Source organism: Corvus moneduloides, chromosome 16 (genome assembly GCF_009650955.1).
Source record: "Corvus moneduloides isolate bCorMon1 chromosome 16, bCorMon1.pri, whole genome shotgun sequence".
NCBI classification, from domain to species: Eukaryota; Metazoa; Chordata; class Aves; order Passeriformes; family Corvidae; genus Corvus; species Corvus moneduloides.
In genome coordinates this window covers 7,655,606-7,681,329 of record NC_045491.1, presented here as the reverse complement: position 1 = coordinate 7,681,329, position 25,724 = coordinate 7,655,606, and the positions used below count along the sequence as shown (strand labels likewise).

General features: G+C 55.0%; 1 protein-coding gene across 9 annotated transcripts in view; it reads right to left on the bottom strand.

Moving 5' to 3' along the window:
- MPRIP (myosin phosphatase Rho interacting protein) overlaps positions 1-25,724 on the bottom strand; it is a 78,022-nt gene that overhangs the window by 50,285 nt on the left and 2,013 nt on the right. For 8 of the 9 annotated variants that reach the window (XM_032125850.1, XM_032125854.1, XM_032125852.1 and 5 more), the window contains exons 2-3: positions 16,566-16,643; positions 14,706-14,771 (exon numbers count right to left, since the gene is read on the bottom strand). In XM_032125850.1, the coding sequence (XP_031981741.1) occupies positions 14,706-14,771; positions 16,566-16,643 (144 nt within the window). Of the gene's footprint in view, positions 1-14,705; positions 14,772-16,565; positions 16,644-19,633; positions 20,130-25,724 lie in introns of those variants that run through there. The other variant, XM_032125855.1, reaches the window with a different exon arrangement.

The following is a 25,724-nucleotide window of genomic DNA, read 5'->3' as shown; positions in this document are numbered from 1 at the left end:
AGAGGCTCTGCCACGGCCTCCATGGGACATGGCCAATGCCCAACCCGTTCTCCGGGGCTATTACACAACGTGGGTTGATGAAATCTGGAACACAACCTTTAAAGAAAGGCGATGGGGCAGGGGGAGGAGGAAACCAAACAAAAGGGACATTTTACTTTCTGCCAAGAACCAGGAGGGGAAGAGAAAAAAAAAAAAAAAAAACCCACAACCATTTGTCTATCTCGAATGGCAGGCTGGTTGCCTTGGCACCCGGGCCTGGCTGTCCCAGGGGAGATCATGGCTCTGCTGTCCCACTCTGGGCTCAGCATCCAGGATCTGGCTGGCTCTGCCCTGGCTCCCAGCACTGCCCTGAGCAGCAGCAAGCCTGCAGCGCCTGGGGAAGAGACATCCACGCTGCCTCCTTAAATGTGTCTTGACAAATGTTAATTCTCCCAGCTAAAATATTCATGAGGGTGGCTGCCGAGCGCAGCTCACTCACAGCACTCCCGAGTGCTCTGCAAAGGCAGCTCCTGTGCTTGCTAAAAGCTTCCCCCGTCCCAGTGCCCGGGCTCAGCTGATCACGGTGCTCCAGGCAGGATGCAAACAGAAGGGAGCAAGACCCCGCTGTCGCATTGTCACGGGCACATCAGGGCAACGTGGAGACAACCACAGCTTGAGCAAGGGCACAGACACAGCTTGGACACGCAGCTCCCAGCACCAGCACGGCACTGGGAGCCCAAACCACAGCCACATCCACCATTCCCACCTGGAGGCCATCAAGAAAGCACCAACTCCTTGAAAAGTTACAGAATCATAGAAACACCTCCAATCATTAACCCAGGGCACTACCAAATCCTCCACTAAACCATGTTCCTAAGCACCACATCTACATGTTTTTTGAACACTTCCAGGGATGGTGACTCCACCACTTTTCTGGGCAGCCTGTTCCAATGCCTGACCACCCTTTCAGTAAAGAAATTTCTCCTAATATCCAATCTAAACCTCCTCTGGAGCAACTTGAGGCTGTTTCCTCTTTTCCTATCACTTGTTAGCTGTGAGAAGAGACTGACCCACAGCCGGCTACCACCCTTCACGTGGTTGCAGAGGATCCTTTTTCAGATGTAGAGCCACCCCTTTTCAGCCATGCAAGGGGAGGCATGACCTCCTAAATCCCAGCTGGGGATACAGCTCCCAAATCCCAGCTGGGGATGCTCTGTGCACACACACAGGGCTGGCTCAGCCTGCCCCGAGCTGCCCAGGCGCCAGGCGAGTATGGCTGGCACGGCAGCAGGGCTTTAATGAGCCTTTTGGGCTTCCTGCCACCAGGCACGAGGCTATCGATAGGGCCACAATGGGGCCGGAGCGCTGCGGTGGGCGGATCTTATTACACTTATAGATCAGCTGGCAGGCTGAGCATCCTGGATTTATTAAATTAGACAAAGGCTCTTGAAAACAACCTCTGCAGACTCTGCAAAAGGATGGACTGGAGCAGTCATCCACCAAAGGGCAGCAGAAGGTTGTGCTCCCACACACCCATGGCAGCACTGCTTTCCCTGTGCCATCCAGGCAAGAGGGAGGTATCTTTTCTTGGCCACCTGAGCACACCTTTCCCACCTGCAAACCTCCTGTATCAGCATCCATTGCTCAGTGAAAGCTACTGAGAAACCTCTGGCCATGCACCAGGGAATGGAAAAACAGCTTTTTACCACTGGCAGGGGAACCACAGAATCATAAAGGTTGGAAAAGACCTTTATCATCCCGTCCAACCACCAACCCAGCATCACCACCATGTTCACCATTAAACCATGTCCTCAAGTGCCACATTCACATTGAAGTATCAAGCAACACATGTCCCCTGCACTTCAGTACTCACACCTTGTGGCCCTGTGCAAGAAACTGGGGAAGATGCCCCCATATGTCACCACTGCCTGGATTCACCAGCCTGCCAGAAGCCATTATGCCTTTCACAAATGGAGGCACAAGCAGTGCTCTGCAGATGTGGCCTTGGCACATGCCAATGTGCCTCTGTACTGGCAACAAACCTGTGCCAGCACAAGGAGAGGACAGGACACGACACTTGCCCTGGTGTAATCCAGCCAGCAATGCAAAACATCCCCCAGATGGATAAATGCCACAAATGCCACTTCCCCCACCCCATTACAGATTTCCCCACTGTTGACCCTGGCTAGTTCATCACAGGTGCCGACAGTCAGCTCCTGAGATTTGTTTTGCTGAAAGAATTCTTCACAGCCCCAGGTCACCCACCCCAAGGAGGTGGGATGGGTTAGCAAGTGCCACACACACCTGTCCTTGCATGCCAGCCCCTGAAGAGCTCTCCCGAGCCTCCACCAGGACATAAAACAAGATCAGCTCCCCTTTTGCCAGTGGGAAGGAATTTTCTTCCCCAGGAGCAGTTTGAGAAGGGGGTGAAGTGCAGGAGAGTTCAGCCAGGGGCCACTTTTCAGCAGAGTCGGTGTTTATGTCCACAGACAGCGAGTCTAAACACTGAGCGAGGCTGGGAGCTGCCTGCAAACTGGCCGGGAGCACCCTCGGGCTCCTCTCCCACCCAGTGCCACCTCACCTGGACATGGGCAGCACCCACCCCAGGGGAGCCCAGGCAGCAAGTTTGGGGCCACACATCCCATATATAGCCCCGTCCCCATGGGCACCCATCCGGTGAGCGGGTGCTGGAGCGGAGCGAGCCCAGCCGGGGCTGTGCGGAGGCTGGAGCCGGCGTGTCTTGGCCTTATAAGGCTATTTTCACACTGCTCTTGCAGCTCCCAGCTGCTCCCCACTCCAAAGCAGGGTCGGAGCTGGCAGCCAGAGCCTAGCCTTCCTCCTTCCTGTTAACCTCTTTCCTGCTGAACGGCCTCCGAGGGGTCTGTGCATGGTGGGAACAGCCGTATCCAGTCCTGGCACAACCACTCATGCTGGGCAGGGAGGGTCAGCAAACCCAGTGGTGGTCACCAAGTGGGCTCAACCGCCCTCAGCACTGGTATCTGACCCTCTAGGTCCACAGCAGCATCGACAAATCCAGGGAGCCTTTCAGAGAAGCTTGCACCCATGGATACACGCATTCCACTTCCAATGCCACTGGAGAGGAAGAGGGAGAGAGATGCAGAAAACATCGGTACCATGACGGGAAGGACAGCAAGGTCCCACCAGGATGGGGGATCCAGAGGGTGCTCTGAGCTGCCATCCCAGCTGTTTGCAGACCAAAGCAAAAGCCAAACGTTGCACAAAGAGTTTGGAGCATCCGCTCAACCCCTATCCCAACTCTCTGGGGACCAAAGCAGAAGCCCAGCAATGCACAGGCACTTGCCAGCCCTGCAGTACCAAAGGCACCACCTTGCATCCCTGCAAACCCAATAGTTATTCCTTCCCCTTGCTCTACAGGATTTAGATGCATTTAAAATGCAAAATGTCCTCCTCCCCTCTGAGGAGGGGGGTGGGAGGAATACATGATAACAGATCCGACCCCATCTGCTCACAGCTGCCAGCGTGGCATCTTCCCTGCTCCCTGATGCACAGGCACGACAACCAAAGGGGAAGCAAATATCTGCAGCCTTGCAGCAAGTTGTCATGGTAATCAGCCCAATGGCAAAAACCCAGCAAGACCACGGAGGGACCAGAGTTTTGTGCAGGGATCATGGCAGGAGTCTCCTGAAGAGGGAACCGCAGTCACTTGGCGGTGGGAAGGAAAAACGGGCTTCATTTGCATCTTGATACTTGAATCTTAAATTGCACTGCTCCAAATTGGCCTTGTCAACTTTATCCTCCACCCCCTCAGTGTAGGAGATGAGTCCCAGGTGGTCCCTGCACTGCGTGCCAGGCACACATGTGCAGGAGCTCACCACCACCTCTGTGCACACTGGCTCGCACGGCCCTCCCTAGCAGCAAGGGGCTTCACCAAACACCAGCAACCACAGCTCCCTAAGGTCACCCACACACTGAGATGGTCATACACACAGTAATGCCAGTTTTGGACACAGCTCAGGAAGAGCAAAGCTTGGATAGAGGCAGGATGACCTCTACCCATGTTGGCCAGCCCTGTTTCATCACAGCTAGACCTGGATTTCTGCTTCATGGGGGTGAGGGAACATGACCAAGGTAATTGTCATCCAAGCAAAGCAGCAAATTAGATCAATCAAATCCCTGTACCTCCCAGTAAGTAAACCCATTTCCCTTCCAGCCTAGAGGGGAAGCAGGGGCAGGTGTCCTTGTCCCCAGCTATCCCACAACCTCTCCTGCAAATGCAGCTGAGCAGAGGAACCAGTGCAAAGACAGACCAAGCCGTGAGCACCATCACAGCCATGAAGAGCCACCTCCAACAGCCATCGTCTGGAGCTCTGGATAATTTCAGGCCCTGCACTGCCCTGTGGCCACTGTGGTGGGGTTTCCCAGCTTCACTCCCCAGGACTGTCAATACAGGGTCTTGTACTGGCACTCAGTGACTGCAGAGGAGGAGAGGACAACCTTGGCGATCAGCAGCACCAGATCCGCCAGAGGCTCAGCCAACTCCCACGGGTGCAGATGCTTCAGTGGAAGTTCTTGAATCCGGCCAAATTAGTCTGGAAATCTCATTATTCCCCAGCACCTGTCTTATGAGCTTTGCAGAGCTTCCTGCCGGGCTGGGAATACCAGGAGGCCGGGCTCCCAGGGCACTCGGGGGTCTGCAGCTGGAGGTGTGAGAGCCAACCCAAGCCAAAGAGGTTGGCTTGGCCAACCAAGCAGCATCCACATCCTGCACCCCACACCCCTACAGAAAACCCCACACCCACTCTGCATTCCTTCCAGAAGCTTCCAGACAAGCTTGGACCCTGCAGACCTTCCCAAAAGCCAAGGTGATGGCTGGAGAGGGTTTTCCAAATTTTGACCACTGACCATCCCACCAAATGGCACAAAATGTGAGCTTTTTGGCCAGTTCCAAGGAAAAAAGTTCCCAACAGGCTCACACGGTTGTTGTAGGGCAAGGAGACCACCCAGCAGCACCTCGAGCTGGGCTTTGGTGCCACAGGCATGATGTGGTGGAGGCACCAACACTGATGGCAAAGAGCTGTCTTGGCCAGGCAGGCACCACCAGGTTCACAGGCAAGTGGCACCTGGGGTAAAAAGTGCTTTAAATGCCCGGAAAAAAATCAGGAACAACACACGAGGCTGCTGGAACTGCCCCAGGGTAGCAGCATTTTCTCCCTAAACCTGCTGCTCACATCTGGCTCCTGTAGAGGTGTACAGGGAGAGGAGGGAGTTCACAGCCGTGAGCTGCTCCCAACCCCTCCTTTGGGAGCAGCTGTGCAATCCCAGCAGAGAGGAGCAATCTGGTGCTAGTGCATGTGAGGGGGATGAGCCCAAGTGGTTTCTCCATCCCTCATGCCTGGAATGACAGACTTCACCCCCCCCCAGCATTGGACTGTACATGACATTAACCACCCATGCAAGCCAAATGTCCCCTCCCTCCACACATCTGCTCCGTCCATAATCCCTGCTGTCCCTCCCCTAACGGGAAAGCAGCCAGGAAAGTGAACCAAAACCCTAATTATATCCCAGTAGCTCCCCAGCGCCCTGGTGATCCCTGTGACTTTATCAATGCCATCACAACAGGGCTGATGAAATGTGGAGGAAAGGGCCAAGGCTGAGTGTGCTTCAAAACCCCACCTTTTCTCCCCAGTCACACCATCACAACAGGTGGAAATCCCGTACGAGCTCAGGACACTGCTAAAATGATCCTGTGTGCCTGTTCCCTGTGTCTCCTCCACCCAAGAACTGTCACCCAGAGCAAAGGGAACTGGGAGGAGAGTGGTGACAGCCATGGGTCACAGTGAGAGAGCAGCCCACAGCCTCACTGCAGGTTACCAGGGCTCTGTTTGGCCACAAAATCATGGAGAGCCACAGCTACGGCACCTGAAGCCACAGCGCCCAAGGCTTGGAGTGCAAAAGCCAAGACCCCCTGAATCATGTCACAAAATCCCAAAATGGATTGGGTTGGAAGAGACCTTAAAGCCCATCCTGTACCATCCCCTGCCATGGGCAGGGACACCTTCCACTCTCCCAGGTTGCTCCAAGCCCCATCCAGACTGGCCTTGGATGCTTCCAGGGATCCAGGGACAGCCACAGCTTCTCTGGGCACCCTGTGCCAGGGCCTCCCCACCCTCACAGGGAAGGATTTCCTCCCTGCAGCCCCGTGGCTAGGGGTGCCAGAACAGCAGAGACGGGGCATGGCGGTGGGGTGCATGCCAGGAAAACATGGAGGGGAAAACCTCCATGGAAGGCGGGACCTTCCCAGCTTTCCCCAGCTCCTGGAGCACCCAATCCCCCCTCCCAGCACCTCTGTCCCCAGACCTGCTCTCCTATAGCAGCACAAGAGGAGCTGAGCTGCCTGCGGCAGGCGGCAGAGCACAAGCCTGTTAACACACTCCCACAAACCAGCTCCTGGATCAGATCCTGCAGGAAGGAGGTGAAGGGTAAGCGAAGTTGCCGCACACGTGATTTACCTATGGTAATTTCAACTTTCAGCAAGGCTGTCTGGCTGTTTTATCTCATTACCTACTTGCAGTCAGACTTCAGTGACTCCAGGGAAGAGCCTCCTCTGAAGCTTTGAAGAAACAGGGCAAAATAAAAAGGTCTTACAAAATACGTATTGCCAAGAGAGCATTCACATGCTGTTACCTGGTCCATCATAAAGGAAAAACAGTATTTTTACAGCATTTTTTTTTTCCTACTTTTGTATCTTGCAGCTCATGATAACTCAATAAGCAAGACAAATAATCAAACCTGCCTGGAAATTCTCATACTTCACCAGAAATGCCTCAAAACAGCAAAGGCAAAAGGGGGAAGACTCCTGCAAAAACCCTGCATTTGGTAACCCTGAGAAAAGCTGTTTACAAAACCTCACTGAAGACCTCTGCTTGTCTCCACGCAAGTTTTAACCTGACATCCCTTTTACAGCCTCCAAACCTGATGAATAATTCATGCCTGGGATAAAGCAGAAATATCATATTCACCAATGCTTACCTAACAGAGAAACAAGGGCTGCAAATAAGTAACTTATTAACCCCAAACTGTGCTGCTGCTTGAACAGAGGGCACACCTCGGCTTTTGGTGGAAAAATCGCTCCTGAGCCAAGGCACTGGGGGCTGAGACCCCCCGCTCTCATCACAGCTCCAGCACAAACACGCCCTGTCCTGGACTCAGTGAGATGCCAGCGGGTGGAAAGCCCCCCGAGAGCAAGGCTGGGAGCTGCCACCCTCCCTCCTCCTCCTCCTCTTCAGGGGTTGCAGCCGCCCCTTCTCCGTCGGGAGGGGAGCGGCGGTGGGAAGCCCACAACCCCGCACTCGCCCACGGCTCCAGCCGCTTTCTCAGGCATTCCAAAATTTGGCCAGAGTCTCTTTTTGCAGCACACCCCCCTCCATGGCTGGACGCCTGCCTAATTGCGTATTTATTTATTTCTGCATTTTCCCAGCTCCCCGCACACACTGGTGCAGGGTGGGGGGGAAGCCAAGGCCGGCTCCCAACGCGGACCCAAAAAAAAAGAAAACCAAAAAAGAGGGAGTGCAGCTCCCCACATTCCCCGGAGGGTGGGAGGAAGCCGGGAAGCGCAGGGCTGGCTGGGAAAGGGGTGGGAGCGGGGGCAGAAAGGGGGGACGCCGGCGGCATCGCCCACCCCCTTTGCTTTGTGCGCGCTTGGGGAAATTAAAAATAGCTGCGTCCAAAGAGTGGCTGCAAGCGCCACAAAGAGCGTGTTGAGCGGAGGCAGCTGCAAGCTATTTGCTGCCCCTGGTAATCAGCATCTCAGCTTGCAGAGCCCCTCCGGCCCCCCCAGCCCCTTCCTCCCCTGCCAGAAGCTGCCGCTGCCTTTCTCCAACCCACATATGTCATGTCAACAATCAATGAATGCAGGATCTCTGCCGGGGGAAAAAAGGGGGAATGCGCTTTGATTTTTGGAGCAGCTTTGTTGCCTTGTTCCATTCACATCCTTGTCCTCCTCTCTGAGCTGTCACTGAGGGGTATGCAGCACTGAATCCCACCAGTCAACACCAGGATACCTCATGACCCTCAGCAGGAACAGGGATGTGCCAGCTGCTGGGATGCTGCTTCTTCTAGGAGCAGGGAAAGGGATGCTGCCCAGTATCACCCAACCTGTAGCCCACAGCCCACTGGTGGTCCTCACTGACCTGATCCAGTGGCCTACAACAGGGCTGGAAAGAATTAAACCCAACCCCATCCCCACCACATGCAGCTGGGGGGCTCAGGGTTGTTCTGCAGGCACCTCGTTTCACACCCCCTCCCCAGCACCAGGCAACAGAAAAAAAATGGTGGTTTTGTTGGTTCCTTGGATGGTTTAGTCATTCATGTGTCTGTGGACTGGCACGGCCACCCAGGGGCTGGGGGATGCTTGGGAGCCCAGCACTGTCCTGGCTTGGAAAGAGCTGGGATCAGGCACCCACTGCTGCAGCCCCTTCCCCGGGTGCCTGGGGGGATCAGGGGGCCTGAGTGAGGGTAACTGCTCAGCCTTAGCTGTGTCATTTCACTACCAGCCCTGACATCTTCCCTCCTAAATGCCATCAGAGCTTGATTTCCACATTAACCTTTTACAGTAGATACAATTTTTCCTTCACCAAGAGCCCACAGCCAGGCTGGAAGCCACAGGTCCAGGAGTCACAAAGGAACTCCAGCTGCTACAAGTGCCTGCTTCACTCTGCCCCCCATGAACAAGACAAATGCAATCTAAACTCCAGCTCACTTCCCTCACTGCTCTGGCACACGTCTTCTACACAAATGTCTTTGTTAGGTCCCAAGGGATGAGGAGTGGGGAAAAAGCAGAAGGATGGAGCCACTTGAACCTGTCCTTGCACTTAGGCGGCTCAGCCTAAGAGCAATTCCAGCTTTGTGGCTCGCCCTGCAGAAGACAATAGGGGCTGTGTTGTTTCCAGGAAGGAAGCACCTGGGCCAGGTCATCAAAGCAGCTTGTGTTAGGAGGTCGCTGGCTGCATCAAGCTTTCCCAACTCTGCTTTCATCCTCTCTCTGCCTGTTAACTCCCAAACCTCCCACCACGGACTGTTTCACACTGGGGCCTCTCCTGAGAGGGTCCTGCAGCCACAAAACGTCCTTCTCAGGGGGCTTGGATGTGGACAAGTGTTCTCCAAAGCTCACAATAAACACAGGCCATTTTGGGGCCCCAGTGATGGTCCCTGGGCATTGTCAGTCACCAGGACTCATGTGGGAGCCATCCCTGGAGGAGACCTCCCTGTTCCCCCAAACTGCCCTTCTGCAGCTCAGCAGTTTTACCTTCCCGAACACACTAAGCCAAACTAAAAGACATAAAACAGAGGGGTCAGCAGTGTAGGGAATCATTCCTGGAGAAGCCCACAGGTGTCCTGAAAGCAGGACCCACCTCCAGCAGCAACTGGGGCCAGACACTTGGAGCAGAGAGAAATGGGAAGACATGAATCCCCCAAAGTCACCATTATGGGATCCCCACACCCAATCCCAGTAATGACACTTGGATAAGCATCAAGACAGACATTAATATAAAACCACAAGTGAAGAGCTGTGCATCCTCCTTTCAACCCCTTCAAGTCTGCTTGGTCCTTGCTTCAGCAATGTCCCAGGGAATGAGTTCCCGGGGCTCCCTGCAGGTTCATGTATTTTTTTTCCCCCAAATCAGTACTGAAAATTAAACACAACAACTTCATCAAAGATCTCTAAGCTCTGTTTAGAGTCACCAGCACTTGTGCTGTCTCTGCATCTCCTCTAGAGCAGTCACAAGGATGTGCTTGTCCCCTCTCCCTTTGGATGTCCCTTTCCTGTCCAGCCTCCCTGGAGGAGAAAGGATCTCTGCTTCCCAATTTTCCCATCATTTCCTTGTTGCTACTGCACCATCTTTGAGATATGCACCAAACATCCCACATAAAACCTCCTTACAGATCATTGTCCACCCTGACTTGACTACATCCAGTCTTGGAAAAAAAACTGTGATGGGGGTCCCTGTCACCATCTGAGCCTCACACAGTCACTTCCACCCAGCCTTCCTGTCTCTGCTTGCTTTAAATTTCAAACACGCTTTGATTCAAGCCAAAAGCTTTTTATGCTAAACAGAAACTGAAAGTCTTGATCTGGCAAACAGAGGCACTGGCAAAATTGTGTCCATGAGGGGAAACCACAGGGGATGAGGGGAATGGGGTTTGTAAAGCCTGGTGCTCCCATGGACGAGGGGGCAGGGAGAGCTTGGAAACACTTAAGTGGCAAAACGTGTGGAAAAAGTAAGGACAGAGAGGCCAGGATGTTTAAGGTTTGTTTTAATCCCTGCCAATGAATTTCAATTCTGTGCCAAAACTGAAGTAAACTGCTTTGATCTGAAAAGGAAGAAAAACACACACACGGGTTCTTGGCTTCTTAAAACAATACAGATGACAAAGGAGGGAACTACAATGAAAATTAACGTGGCACAGCTCTGCTGACAGTGACACTTTAAGATGCTCCTTTCCTTCAAATAAAGAGGATTTTGGAGGGGGGTGAATTAGGAAACAATAATTACACAGGTTTGTGGATCACAACATCACTGAGCACGCATCCCTCCCTCTGATCCCCCTCCAGATGCTACACTTACACCATTCTCCTTTTTACCCATTTATCAGTTCTTCAGGTTTCTGTGGCCAGGAGTGGGGCCTGGGGCCAAGCAGGTCTCCAGATGTGACACCACAGCCCTGCTGTGCAGTGCCAGACCTCCCACCTCTGAGCTGGCCTCTCTTCTCCTATTTATACACCCAGCCCAGGGGTCCCACTGCTCCCTTAACCATTCCCAGATGCCAGGCTGGCCTCGCTCTTCATCCCACCCCAGTCCCATCAGCTCCCAGCTCCCTCTTGACCTCCCTCCCTGCCCTCACAAGCTGGAGCAGGGATGTCTGCTCCATTGTACTGAGGTTAATGATACTATGATCCATCAGAGTTCCTGATTTAGGAGCAGGACCACCCCAGCAAACTCTGGTATTGAGGTGGCTGACTATTGCTTTAAGCATCCTCTTAGACCCTTCCCCAAATTCAGAAAGCAATTTGACTCCAGCAAGTAAGAGGTAGGGTAGAGTTAGGGCTCACAGCCCACCCTCACACTTCATCAAGCTGAGAAGTGCCAGACACACTGAAGTCAGTTTGCTGGGAAAAGGGCATGTCATGCCCAGGGATGCTCCTCCTGAATCCCTGCAAGGAAACTAAAAGAGCCCATCCAGAAGATGCTCTCACCTTGGCTCTCATTCACAGCATCAGCGAGTTTGAGATGCTCCCAGACAAGCCTGAATTTTGTCCTGTTTTCAAACCAGCATATGCACAAAGAAAAAAACTTCTTAAATTAATAGTCTCAGCTATCAAAAGGAAGCCTGATGTGACACGAGAATACCCCCAGGGAAGATGCAAAATGCCAACCTAGTATAAATCTCAGCTCAAGAGAAGTGGCAGAGGGGTAAACTGAGGCACAGAGACAAGGCCTAGCCCTGAACATGCAGTGAGTCATTAAGAAGCTGGCCTGGAGATCCAGACCCTCTCCTCTGACCTGCCCCAGCCACAGGGCTGGATCCATCCCCAGGCACTGCTTGAGGCCGTGGGCCCACCTGCAGGCCCAGGGAGGGACATGGCAGCGCTCTCCATCCCTACAAAACCCCTCCTGCCTTTCCATTCCCACGCAGACGGGCTCTATTTATAGAGACCTCAGCCGCTAATTATAGATCACAGCAATCAAAACAAAGGAGGCAAAAGCTCTGCACTTGCCACTCGCTGGCTCTGGCCCCTGAGCCCGGCACTGTTCTTGTGGCAGCTCCCATATCCCAACCAAAACCTCTCGGACTGCCCCAGCACCACAGTGCTGGGCTGCTCTCTCACAGCAGTGGTTTCACTGGAGACCACAGGGTGTTTTACCAGGAGAACTGAAACTTCTCCTTGGACACTGACAACACAGCAGCTCAGTCCCAAGCCTGTCCCCAACTTCTTTCCTGCCTTCCCTCAGTAAGAGTGGCTTTGTCATCCTCCAGCTGCTGCAGAGAAGCATCAACCCCTGTCATCATCAGTTCCAGCACAAAGGTTTATCAAACAGCAGGAGCAAGCCACCATTGGGGTGCAGTCGTGGATGTTCAGCATGGGAAGGCAACCCCAAGTGATAACACAACCTTCACATCCACCCACAGTTGGGAGGCAGGAATTTCTGCACGTCTGAGCAGGCTCAGCTTAGCCAGGGCTCGGCAGAGCTGGGAACGGCTGCTGGCATGATCCCCACAGAGGGGAAGGGGGTGGGATCTGCTGGGCATTCCCAGTGGCCAGGCTGGTTCTGGATGCCACCAGCTGCAGCCAGTGTGAAAGAGGGAGACACCAGGGAGAGAGTCTGGCAGCTCAGCCTGGTCTGAGGGGGTGAAGGTCCATAGCCTGTGCAAATTCTCCCCACCGCAGCCATCGTGCTGAACTCATTTTGTTTTCAGACTGGAACTATGGCAGAGAAAGGATAGACAGAACAATGGACACACAGAAAGAAGGTGACCAAGCAGGAGCACAGACTCAGGATCAGCTCTGGGATATCTCTGGGCAGGTCTCAGGAGAGAGCTGGATGCCAGCAGGGCAGCTGGTGCCTGCTTGTTCCACCTTCCATTACTAACATGCTCCAATCCAACACCAAACTTGACCCATCGCATGGTAAAAGGCTCCTGTGCCCAATGCTGCCCCATCCCACAGCCTCTGAGCAGCAACATCTCTGGGGACTCCCTGAGGTCCCCCCAACCTGGGGTTGGGTTTTGAGCTGCCCCTCCACACCCCACTGCTCTCCAACCCGCTGGGAGCCAGGAGCAGAGCCTCCCTGGCCAGGCACAGGAATGTCTCCATCACCATCACCAGCCCAGGACTCCCCTCCCAGGCTCACCCCTCCCTCCAATTCCTCTTTTAATAAGAGTAAAAATCGCCAAACCCACAAAATTATTGTCTGAAAGGTTCAGGCAGAGCCATTCAATCCCAGACTGTAACTGCCTGGGAGGTCTCCAGGCAGCTGCCGCCCGGCTCCCGCACACTCCAGAGGCTGCTCTGCACTGAGTCTCCCACAGGACCCCCATCCAGCTCCTGGGGAGAAACTGGGGCACACTGGGGGTAGATCATCCCTGAGTGGACTGCAAAGTGGATCCCACATTATAAAAACAGTGTCTCTGCTGGCACCCCCTGGATGAGGCCCCAGCCCTGTTACTCCTCACCAGGCCACGGAGGTGGTGGGGACAGGGCAAGGGGCCGGCACAGCTGGAGGGGTGGAAAGGTCAGGAGGGTATTTCTACACCATGTGTCAAACCCCAGTGAGGAGGATGGATCCATGACAGTCTCCTCTATCTATGACTGTGACAAGGCCAGACCCTCCTGGGATCCATCACACCACAAGTGGCCATGGGGCAGCAAGTCCAGGAGCCAGCACAGTGGTGTCACACTGCCTGGGACGCCATCCCACGCTGCACATGTGTACCTTCCCTTTTTTGTTTGTATGTTTCCACCTTCTCCCTTCTCAAGGGGAAAAAGCCCAACAGGCGCCTGAAGAATGCAGGATGCTCCTGTTGTTGTCTGGGTGTTCTCTGGAAATGGCCCCTGTGGCACGGGGCTGGGGCACTGCCTGTCAGCTTCTGCCCAGATGCAGCAGAACCTGGGGCATGTCAACCTCCTCAGGATGCAAAAAAAAAATCCAGATTGTGTTCCCCACTATTCTTGCCCCTCTGCCTCAGACTGGGGAATCTCCCTGCTCCACGCAGACACAAACCACCCTCCTGTCAGGGTAGGACAGGAAACACCAGCCCAGTGCAGAGCCAGGCTGCTGACACTGAAAATGTATTAAAGACTCCACTGCTCCTACCGAAGACATTTAAATTATTTAGGGCACTTGGACCAACCCCAAGTAAAAATACAAACAAACACAGCATGAAATCTGAGCCACACTAGCAGTGCCTCATCCCACAGTGCTCTCACAGGAGGCACTGGAGGAGGACCAAGGCACACTGACCTCACAGGGAGCCTCCCTGCCACAGACACAGGTCCCCGTGTGTCCCTGTCCCACAGGTGTGCTGTCCCCCGCTGGCTTCCTGAGCTTCCCGCCCAGGCAGATCCCAGCACATGGGTGTCCACTGTGCCGGCCTGCTCAGCCTTGGGCACCCTCCCATGAGCTTGCTGTAGCCAGCAGGATAAATCAGCAGTCCTGGGTGCTCCTGGGATTGACCTACTGGGCTCTTCAGCCCCACTTTGCAGCTCACAGCAGATGGGTTTCCCTTCCTTTGATCCCCTTTTACCAATGGGAACAGTGCTGGTGACAAGCTGCAGCTCCAGGGCAGGCAAGCAGTGGGAAGGCATTCCAGCTGACCTACTTTCCACGGGCATCGCTAGGCAGGGCCTCCTTCTTGGACACTGCCAAGGTGATTCACCACAACCAAAACCCAGCTGGCACTGGGAAACTGGGCAAAAAGGAGGGGGAATGACCTTGGGGACCCATTTCAGCACTTCCTGCCAGTGTGGGATCTGTCAGCAACTGATGAATCCCATGCCAGGTGGGACCCACATGCCTCCAGAACACCCACCATCCTCTGCAGAGTGTCCACAGAGCTCCCACACAAACCCAGCCTGGCACGGAGTCAAACCCAGACAGCACAACTCTCCTCCAGCTTGGCAGAGCATTCCAAGGGCAGCAGATAACCCAGCTGATCCCCTGCCTGGACACAGCTGGGTCACTCACCATCTCGTCGAGGGCGTAGCGCAGCAGCCCATGCTCGTAGAGGATGAAGAACCGACGTTGCCATTTCTGCAAGAGAAGACATCGAGGTAGGTCATGGCAGTGCCCACCAGTCCCTGGGCCTGGCTGGGAGCACTAGAGCTGCACATCAGCTGGCAGGGCTCTGCCGAGGATCTGTGTGCACCAGCCCACATTGCCCAATGCTGAGTGCCCTGAGCTCTGGCAGCCTTGGGACCATGACCATTCCCTGGGGAGCCTGTTCAGTGCCTGACCATCCTCTGGGGGAAGAACCTTTTCCTAATATCCAAACTAAACCTCTCCTGACTCAGGTTCATGCCACAAATACTGGGGACACCAGAAGGATCCCCAAACTAAATGCTCTGAGCCCTCAGCTTCATCCTACATCATCTACTCCAGCATCCAGTGGTGGAGGGTGACAGGATGTCATGTCAGATGTCCCCCAGCAGCACATGAGCTCAGTCTGGATGGTGGCTGCACTTCTGGCATGGCACTGCTCAGGCGATCCTGGCACCACACTGGCACTGCTGCCTCTGCAGCTGCACGGCAAATCAGATTGGAGAACTGATCTGGCTGGAAAACTGCCTTTTTTTTTCATGTGTGCCAGGTTGTTTTCAGCCAAGAGCAAAAACTGGTTGAACAGGCTGAAATAAAAAAGGTCCTGGATTCATAGCCCCAGTGCAGCAATTCTTATCTCATTTTTCTCAACCCTTCGGGCAAAGTCCAGGGTACTCAGGGACAAGCAGAACTACAGAGGACTCCACAAGCCCCAGCTTAGCAGCAAGCCTGGGTTCTGACGAGACACAGGTCCCATGTCCCCTTTATGTCAGGCCAGCAAGCCTATGATGAGCTGTGACTCCAAATAATGACCCATATACCCCAAGCCGAACTCAGAACCCAATTCTTGCTCACTCGGGAGTGATTTTTTTATTACAAACAGCTCTGAGAGCATTTTGGCGCCATGACAGGGGGTTCATGGACCATTGCCATCCCTCCCACACACAGAACAGCCCCATCCTGGCAGCCTCAGCAGCAAGTTCCCTGCAAGACAAGCTTGGGGACAGGCTGAAAGTCCTCATCACAAGCCAGCAGTGAAAGGACGTCGCCTGGCCACATCCTTCTGAGCTTCACACCCCCCAGGACAGGAAAGTGGGGGATGCTCCAACCCCACACAATGCTGCTGTTTCTGCCAGGCATAAGCAAACCCCTTTGAGAAGGAGCTGAGTGTGTCCTGTTCTGTCTGTAGGTCTCCACTGCCAACACTTGGCTTCAGGGCTCTGCAGGGTTATAGCAGATGGGAACCACCTCTCAGTCCCTTCCTTGCTGCAGGACTTGCCTGACATTGGCATATCCACACTAGGGGATGGGATGCAGCCTCCCTCTAGAGCTCTGGGCACACTCATGACGAGCTGCAGAAAATAAAGTAGTTGTTTCCAAGCCCTGAAGGAAAACTGGGAGCCTTTCTGATGGTCGCAGCACATCTCAGAGTCACAGAGCCCACACTCCACTGGCCTTCCTGACAGCACAGCACGTGTCAGGCAAACCAGAGCAGCATCAAAACGCAAAAGCAACAAGCAGTAAAATTGCACAGACTAAGCCTGACCCACACCTGCAGTGCCCCAGGCTGCTGCCCAACATGGGAAACCTTGTATCCCAGAGAAGGCATTCCAGCCTTGCTGCAGGAAACATCTCCCAGCTTCCTGGTTTGCACAAGGGGATGAGGCATGGAGGTGCCTGTGGCACTCCCAGGGTCACAGCCACCCCCATGGGCAGGGACAGGCCCTTGCTGCTCCTCCTGCCACCCCCACCCATGTCACAGGGAGGGGATGTCTCAGCTTCACTTACCCGGGAGCGGTGGACGGGGTTGTCAAAGTCCGTTCCTTCCGGGGCCAGCAGCAGCCAGCCACCATAAATGGGTTTGGCCTGCAAAGAAACAGCAGAGAAACACTCAGGCACAGTGGAAAATGGCTTAACATGGATCAGCACCATGGGGAATCGATGGTCAGGAACCACGGGAAACTGCAGCAGCCCCAGCACAAAGGCAGTTGTGTGAGCTCAGCGTCCTGCATGCAGGCAAACTCAGCCTTCCCAGTGCAGAAAACGTGGTGTCTGATGGCAACCCGTGGTGTGACACACACTGTGTGCCAATGGGACTAAGACGAGGACGCAGGAGGAGGCAAAACCCCAGCCACAAACTCCAAACACAGCTGCTCTTGCATGGCACCGTGCCCAGAGCACCAACCTCCCGGGTACTGCCGAGCAGCAGAGCCCATGCACCAACGGCTCTTCCCATCGGCATCGGCAGCGTGCCTCTACTCCAAAGCAAAAACACACTCCAAAGGAGAGCTCGATGTTTTCCGTTCGTTAATTAAGAGAGGAAAAACTACCCAGCGCTGGCAGTTCTCCAGCTCCCAGCCGCTTCCCGTGCCGCGCACATCCAACTCCCGCTTTCCTGCAGGGGCAGCCCCTGCCAGCCCACTCCCCCCGCCAGCGGTGTCCAGCAGCCCACGGCCGAGCACACAGGAAGGTCAGAGCCGGGAGGAGGGAAAACAGCTCATTCAGCCAGCCGGGAAGAGAAAGGGAAAGAATACTCGGAAAGAACCCTGCAGCACTGCTGCATGTCAGTGGAAAAAAAAAATCCAGGCTCTTTCCACCGCTGGCTTGGATGCAGAAGTGGCCAGGGTGAAGCTGACCCATGCCACGGCAAGCGGTGGGATGGGGATGGGCACTGGGCATGTCCTCTCACACAAAGTCCTGTGGGCACCGCTCCTGCTGCCTGTCAAGCTGTAAACGATGAGCCAACACCTGGCAAGGGCTGGGGCCAAATTCTGCTGCAAGAGTGGCAAGGCATTGCCACACCAGCAAGGCGGCTCCACAGATACCAGGACAGACCAGGAGGGAGGAAACCCAGAGCAGATCCAGCTCCAGGAGACCCTGGGTCTGGGAACACTGCTTTCCACCACAGAACACCCATGCATGTCCATCCCAGCCCAGTCAAAAAGTGACAAGGACACACTTTCCCAGCTCCCCTCTAACTGATTCAATTTATCTTGTTGCTTTCATTCTTTTCTGTTCCTTAAAGTTTAAAACTGTATCCAGTTCAGTACCTCCCCTAGATTCCTCCTGCCAGTTTCTGTGGTTTTGTAATGTTAAAAAAAAGTTTCCCCTCTGGAAAAATCCCTGCAAACAATAGAAGAAACTGCCTATGCACCAGAAACTGTCAAATGCATGAAGCACTGAGTAAGCAAACTGGAAACACGCCGGAGGAGACCTTTTACTGTTTATAAAGTGAAAAGAAATAACAAAATCTCTTATCCCCTCCAAAATATGACATACCAGCTCGAGGTGTTGCTCTCCCAGCAGCTGGGAAAACATGATTTGAGAAGACCTTCCTTCCTTCCCCCTTTAAATGAGATTTAAACCAATGAAAATGAAGCGCTGGGACTGGGATCCAATTTGGGGGAGATAAGGGGGCCCAGGGCACCCCTACACCTGTTCCCATGACCACAGTGGGGGCACAGAAAGGCACCTATGGACACCACAACCCTCCCTGAGCTTGGCAAAGGGCCCAGAGCCCCCCGTCACCCCTGTCCAGCTCACCTGGATGCTGGTGCCCTGCTCGCCTGTGGCCCCCATGCCACCTCCAGCCGCCCGGCACCGCTCCATGCCCGGCTCAGTGCCACCCACGCTGCCAGCGCCCCGCAGGTGAGCCACACTCTGCCACTCCCCCGGCACACCCCGCCCCGCGCCCCCACCCAAAGCCGCCCGTGACGCATCCGTGCCCACGCGATGGGAGGACTCCAGAGCAGGGGATCACGCTGCTCCCCGCCACGCTGGGATGTGGCCACGACTACCTGCATGGCCTGGGAAGGGCCAAACGTCCCAAATTTCTGTCGTGTTTTACAGGGGAAAAGTAGAATTGCAAATGACTAATGATGACCCGTCAGAAATCCTTCAATGGGTCACTGTGACAGGAAATGGGGTCCCCAAATTCCCATGAGAGAAGCTGGGGTGAGCGCTGAGCAGCCGGGGCTTGAGAAGGTCTTACGAGTGGCCTCCACCATACAAGAACAAGAGGATGACAGTGACAACAGAATGTGACATCCCAACAATCGGCACCATCCCACCAAGGCAGCACCCTGGTGATCCTCTGGACAGCCAAGCTGCTTGCAGGGCTCAGCCCTCCTCCACCCCCCAATTTTTCCACACCTCAATTCTTGCCTCCGTGCCCCAGCACAGCTCCTGAACAAGACCGACTGCTCAACCCAGCAAAGCCCTATGAGCAAAAACTCCCCTGACACAAGCCACAGCACTGCAGCCATCCCAGAGCACTATCCCAACCCACTCTGAGCAACCCACAGCACCCAGCCCATGTGACAGGCAGCAGGCAGGTCCCAGGGCCACACCAGGGACAGAGTAACAATGGAACCAACAGGGGACATCATCACCAGGGCCAGCAGCGAGCAGCCTTAACCCAGCATTACAGGCATGAAGTCCTGCCCTATCTCAGCCTGGCTCACAACCCCCAGCAGACATTATTTTGCCCTCAGCTACTCCAATTTTAGTTCAAACTGTCTGTAAATAAACACCGAGCACCTGAAATACACACCCTTAACATAGAGCATGGTCATTTCTGTAGCGGCATCACAAAAAACCACCAGTGGGCTACACTCGTTTTGGCAGAAGCATCCAATTTCAGATATTGAAACCAAAATAGCTGAAAGGTATGAATTAGAGCCAGGCAGCGTGGGCAGCCTGGTTCCACCCATCAACAAATAAACACGCAGCAGCGCTTTTTAAAGACAAACCAAAACAAGCTCCTGCTAAAACCAAGCAAATGCCCAGAGAGGTACAAGCCTAAATGAAAGGGATATGAATTAGCACACAAAGTGTCTGAAATAAACTCATCACACCTGCATCGGAATAGCCCTGCTGAAGCAAGGTTTAAAATAAACCCGATGTGGGAGGCAGGTCCAGGAGGGTGTTGGAGCACCAGGATGGAGCTAGAATCACACGTCGTTTCCACTGGCTCGGCTTCCTCTGGAGAGCTCGTCAAGAGGAGGAAAATGCAACAACCAGCACTGAGCAAGAGCTCAGACCAAAAATTCCCTCTTCCAAGCAGATTTGTCCGAATTCACATGCAGGGATGGTGTTAAAGCAACCCCAGAGTTCCCAGGATGCCTTCTGATGCAGGGCTCTGTCCGCTTCCTGGCAGCTCCGGTGATATCCAAAGGGCAGTTCCACGTAGTTTCTACACAGGTAGCAGCCACATTGGGTGCTCAGGCACTGGGTGGGTGGCTTTGCTTTTATCCAGAAGGTACCTGGCTGGAGGGTTAGCCACAAAATGCCGTGGAAAGCAGAGTGGAGAGTGGCTGCTAATGGAGCTGGGGTGGGGTGGGGTGATGCTCACCCCACCACTGTGTGGGAGGTGAGGCCGGTTTGCAGGCCCACAGAGCCCAGTTCCATCCGATCCCGTGGGACTGCTGGAGGCTGACTCAGGCAGAAACACCCCCATGTCACCACTCCCCTTCCTGTCACAGCTCTGGGAGTGTCCAGGTATCACATCCCACCTTTGATCCGACACTGGAGCTGGGCTGTGGGGCACCTGCAGCACCTCACCTGCCTCTGAGGTCGCTGTTCCAGCTACTGCATCCATCCCCTCAGCCCACAGGCCCACAATGCATCCAGGGGGAGGACGCTGCCTCCAGCCCAGCGCCGGCAGCACAGCGGGTGGGAGGAAGCGGAGAAGGAAGTGGCCCCAGCTGGGTTTACACAAAGCTGTCAGGCTGCTGTGCTGATGCTGCCCAGGCATGGACAAACCACCCCAACCAGCTCCACCAGCACTGGCAACATGATTCCCAGCAGATGGGGAACTGGGCTTGAAGGACGTGCAGAGCCACTCAGCACTACCCGAAGCCTAGGGTGATACAGGAACCCTTGCACACCCCCAGGGCTGCAGGGCACCCACTTCCGGAGGGCAGGACGGGTCACAGGATTGTGGCAGCGCATGGAGCACCAGGTCACAGGGTTGGAGGTGGGCTGTGACACCAACCAGCTGCCTGTTGGACAGGCTTTCACACCTCCTGTGGTTTTGGTACCTTCACCTCTTCCCTCCCCATGCAAACCAGCCAGGCATGCAGGACCCAGCAGAGCCACACTGTGCTGGCCCCACAATGCTGCAGGAGCTCATTGCACAAGGTGGAACAGAAGAGCTGTACCAACATCCACATCCCCCTCTTAGGGTGCAGACTCAACCCCACAGCAGAGTACCCACATCCCTGCTGGGGTGCTGGACAGCCAGGTGGAGTGGGATGCCCCCACAGCCAGTGCCCGCCCACCCACCCCCACACGTTCTGAGGGAAGTCCGAATCCATCGCCGGGAGAGACTCCTGGCTCCAAGCGCGTGGTGGGAGGGATAATCTGTTTAGGCTGCCGGCAGACGTAATCAGCCTGTCTCGGGTGGAGGCAGGGCTTGTTTTGTTCAGGCTTGGCAACTGAGCGGGAAGGGGAAGAAAAATGGATTGTTGCATTGGAGCTTTAGGCTCTGCCTCCAGCACTGGGAGCAGGGAGCCCTGTGCACCACAGAAGTGATGCCAGGGCTTCCAGCAGCCCCACAAAAGAACAATGTACCCAGCTTGACCCAGGCTGTGGCTGAATCTATGGTGGAACTTGTTTCATCACCTTTATGGGTCAGCCCAATATTCACCAAAGGAGCCTCTCTGACAGCAGTGCCTGCTGCTCTCCATACCCATGGGAACACAACGGGGTCACAGCTGTCATCCAGATCCAGAGAGAGGGGAGAGTAAGGTCATCATCCCCTGTCTCCTGATCCACTCAGAGCTCCCCAGAGGCAGGGACCCTTTTCTGGCACATTTCAAGGAGAAAGTCACCACAAACACTGGCTGCAACCTCAAAATAGGAAATATGGGTGGTTTCAGCTCCGCTCTGCTCTCAGTTTTGCACACCTTGGAGCCAAGAGAACATCGCTGATGGATGAGTCGGAGCAGCCGTCACTCAGCAGGAATGGGGAAGGTGACACGGTGTTCAGGGAGGGCATGGGATGTGATACCCAAGCAGGCGTTCCTGCCCACAGCACGGCTTCTAGGAACTGAGACAGGCGTCACTTGACATTCTGTGCGCTCCCAGTGGGATGACAGATGGAGACCCACTGGAGACCCGTGACCATGGCTGTCAGGAGGCTCCACAAACACTGCTGTGCAAACCTGCGCTCCGGCAGCAATCCCAAGAGCCAGGATGAAGCCCAGCCTCAGCAGTTAAGCTGCTTACATCCCTGTTTCCCTGCCTGTACAGCATTTCCCCTCTGCTGTCACCTGGCAATGCCAAACCCCAGCATGGAGGCTACAGTGCTCCCTCTGAGCATCCACAACCATTCCCAGAGCACAAACACTCTCCTATCCCCCAGTTCCTCATCCAAGTGGCTGCTCACTGCTCCTGGGTTCAGCCCAAACAGGGCTTTTTCCAGGACAAGACCTGGGCAACTCCTGGGGGCCACCCTGGATGATGAGGGGAGTCCCCTCTCCATCCATATCCTGCTCTTCTGCCAAAACACATTCGCACAAGGCAGGCATGAGTCGGCCACTGCCAGAGCTGCAAACCCCCAGCCAGGATTTCACCACCAACACATCTCCACATGCAGTACGAGGCCAAACCAGACTGGACAAACTGGACTGGGAGCACGAGAAGCACAGGTGCCGCTGCCATGGGCCAGCTGTTGGGCACTGTGCATGGCACAGCCCTCCTTGCACATCGCTAGCACTGACCCAGGCGTCGGCAAACCCCAAAGGATGGAGCTGCCTGGACAGTTTGCTGTGTGGGCACTGGGAGTGACCAACCAACCAGAGGAACAGGAAGGGGAAAGGCTGAATTCACCCTTCATGCAAACAGCCGGCCTCCTTCTGCAAATACCCCTGGTCTCAGGGCTGTGCTTGGGTCCGAGTGCTGCCATTGCCTGGGGCAGTCGGAGCAAGAGCTGGCTGAGGCCGGCTGCGGCATGCATGGGGAATTTGCCAAGCAGCAGCAAAATGAAGCGGGACAGAATGGACTTTGCAATTCCAGCTCCTCCTTGAGCAGCCCCAAAGCTGGTGTACCTGGCAGCGAGCAGGCGTATCTAACCACTTCCCACCACTGGCCTTCCTCAGCGCCTGGGAGAAGCCACAACATCTCTCCACAGTGCTGTAGAGGGGATTTATCACTTCGTCGGGTGCCAGCGCAGATAAGGTGCGGCGCCATGCAAAAACCCAGCAGCAAGTCAGTGAGCAAACGGGACGGTTCTCCAGCACCCAAAGGCGCCGCCATGTCCCTTCCCTTGGGCCAGGCAGAGGTTCAAGTGCACCCCAAATCAACCCCAGCATCCAACACAGCTTCCGAGTGCCCACTGCCCTCCCTGCCTGCACATCACTCTCCAAGGATGGGATGCTGCCCATGGGACAGAGCCACCATGACCCTGCCCCCCCAGCCCTTCTGGCTGTGCCCCCGAAGTCCCTGCCCTCCACAGCCACTGACAGAGGCAAATTTGACATTTGCAAAGAAATCTCCCCCTGTTCAGTGCTAATAATTAGTCAAGTAGAGGCGGATTTTTGCAGCATGATACAAGCAGCAGGGAGCAGGGAATGCAAGCGCAGGGGCTGCCTTCCAGGAAAATGGGGGCTTTTCCTCCTGAAAAGAGCAGGGCTGGAGGGAAAAGTATGGCCGGGACATGATCCCTCACCCTGTCACCCTTTGGACAATGCAAAGAGTCAGGACAAGACCCCTGCAGCACAGGGCATCCCAGCGCCTGGATGCAATGTCCGAGAGCAAAGCCAAGCCTGCGACCCAACGCTGACACACTCCAGCCTCAGGGCTGCTGGCCACCAGCTGCTCAGCATCCAGAACAGTAGGAAAGTGATAATGTCCAATGGAGAAGAGATGGAAATAACCACCTCCTGTCTGAGCAGGGGTGTCACGGGAAGAGGCAGTGGGAAAAGTCTGCAAGCTCTGTTTTCTAACTGGGTGGTCCTCTGGGCATCTATGCCACGATCTCAAATAAAAAGAAAAAAAGGAAAAAAAAAAGACACTGGTAGCTGGAAAGACGTCCTCAAATTCCTCTATCTGTGCCAGTCCCCACGCCCCAAGAGAGCAAATGCATGGAGAAAATTAAAAGCAACTGCTTTACACTCTGCTCTTCTTCCAATTCAGGCCAGGCGAAATTTTTAGGTTAATTCCCAGCTTGTCCCACGTTGTTGGGGGCTTTATCTTACAGACCAAAGGCATGTGTGTGCAGACATGGATTGACCCGGAGCAGCCAGCGTGGAGAACAGGGACCCGACGGGGACAACGCCACGAGAACCTTGGGTGGCTGCTTGGGGTAAGGGTCCCACTGTACAGGCTGACTTTTTCTTGGAGACAGAAGGCCAGGGGTCCCTGGGAACCATCCATCTTCTCAGGGCAGGTTCTGGAAAGCTGAGTTCCGTATGAGATTTGCAGGTGGTTACAGGGGACTGTGCAGTGCCAGCACAGGCACGTCTCGCCAGGAAAGTAGAAATTCCCACAAAAAGGGAATTTCTCCCTGGATGAGAAAGGAGCAGCGTAAGACAAGCTGGCAACGGGTGGGTGGCACAGCCAGGACAGAGCCACCAACAGCATTGTGTCTGCCAGCAACCAGATCCTGCCACCACACAGGATCAAGGGATCTGACAGCCCACGACCCACAGCAACAGATTTTCCCAAAGGGAGAACAGCCACACTGACTGACCCAGTTTTTCCCATGCTGTGTGGGCACCCCAGAAGGTCAAACACGGATTGGGGGGGGGGGGGGGGGGCAAAGGCACATCACCTCTCACCTGCAGCCCTGGGAGGGGACAGTCACATCTCCAGCAGGTGCTGGGACTGCATGTAGCTGCCCCAAAACACACTGAGCCCTGTCCAGCAGCACAGTCACGCACAAAAACAACTCGTGAAGGCAGCGCTCCCAGGATTAGGGACTTAGCGTCCGCACAGCCCTTTGAAGTTGGAAGCGCTAAGTCTGATTATTATTAGAGAGCTCCAGCTCATTAATCCTGATGTTTGGGGCTGGATTTCCCCCCTCCCAGCCCCATTCCTAAGCCGGTTCCCAAGTACGACGGAAATCCACTACTACCACTAAATATTTGTGACTCTTTGCAAACATACTCTGGGTCTCTGCCCTGAGCGGCTCCAGCGCCCTGCAGCACCCTAGGAAGCAGCAGGGGCAGCTCCTGACACCCACACAGGTATTTTTATCTAATAAAAATCCAAAAGAGACACAAGTGCGTAAGCGTGAAGTACCTTCACCTTTCCGTCAAGCCAAGTACAAAGGTCAGATGACTCCAAAAGACTTTTCTAGCCTGACTCTAGGTAATCACCAACACTGTCCCTGTCCACAGGGTGAGCAGGACGTGCTGGGCACAGAGCCCCCACGCTGCGGAGTGGGACCCCCCAAACCAACCCAAGCTTAAAAAGAATGAGTTCAAAAGGCAGAGACATTCAGAGCTGTTAAATGAACCGTTATTCCTGGGTGTGCTTCGGAGTGAGCACACCCCCACATCCATCCAGGCTGCGATACGGGGCACAGCCTGGGAGGGGAGGTAGGCAGGGTGGCGGGGAAGCGCCGGGGTGGCCACGGCCGGGGGGCTCCTAGGCACAGGGAGCTGCGGGCAGGGCGGGAGGTGCGTGCGTGCATCACACGCTACCACAGCCACCATCTTATCTGGGAAGCGGGATTACTTCACCCCAGCTGCAAGGGAGAAGCCGAGCAGGACTGCGCCGTTTTCCCAACCGGAGCCCCCCGCGCAGGGCCTGGATCCGGCCACGGGGCTGACCCCGACCCCATGGGAACCGGACGCGGGGGCAGCCCCCCAGGGCCACCCACCACCCTGACGGGAACAAAGCCAACGAGGGGCTGCCCGAAACACGGCCCTGGGTCCCCAGGGAGGTGGGTGGCCCCCGTGGCAGGGCAGGCAGGCACTATGGCGGGCTGCATACCATGCT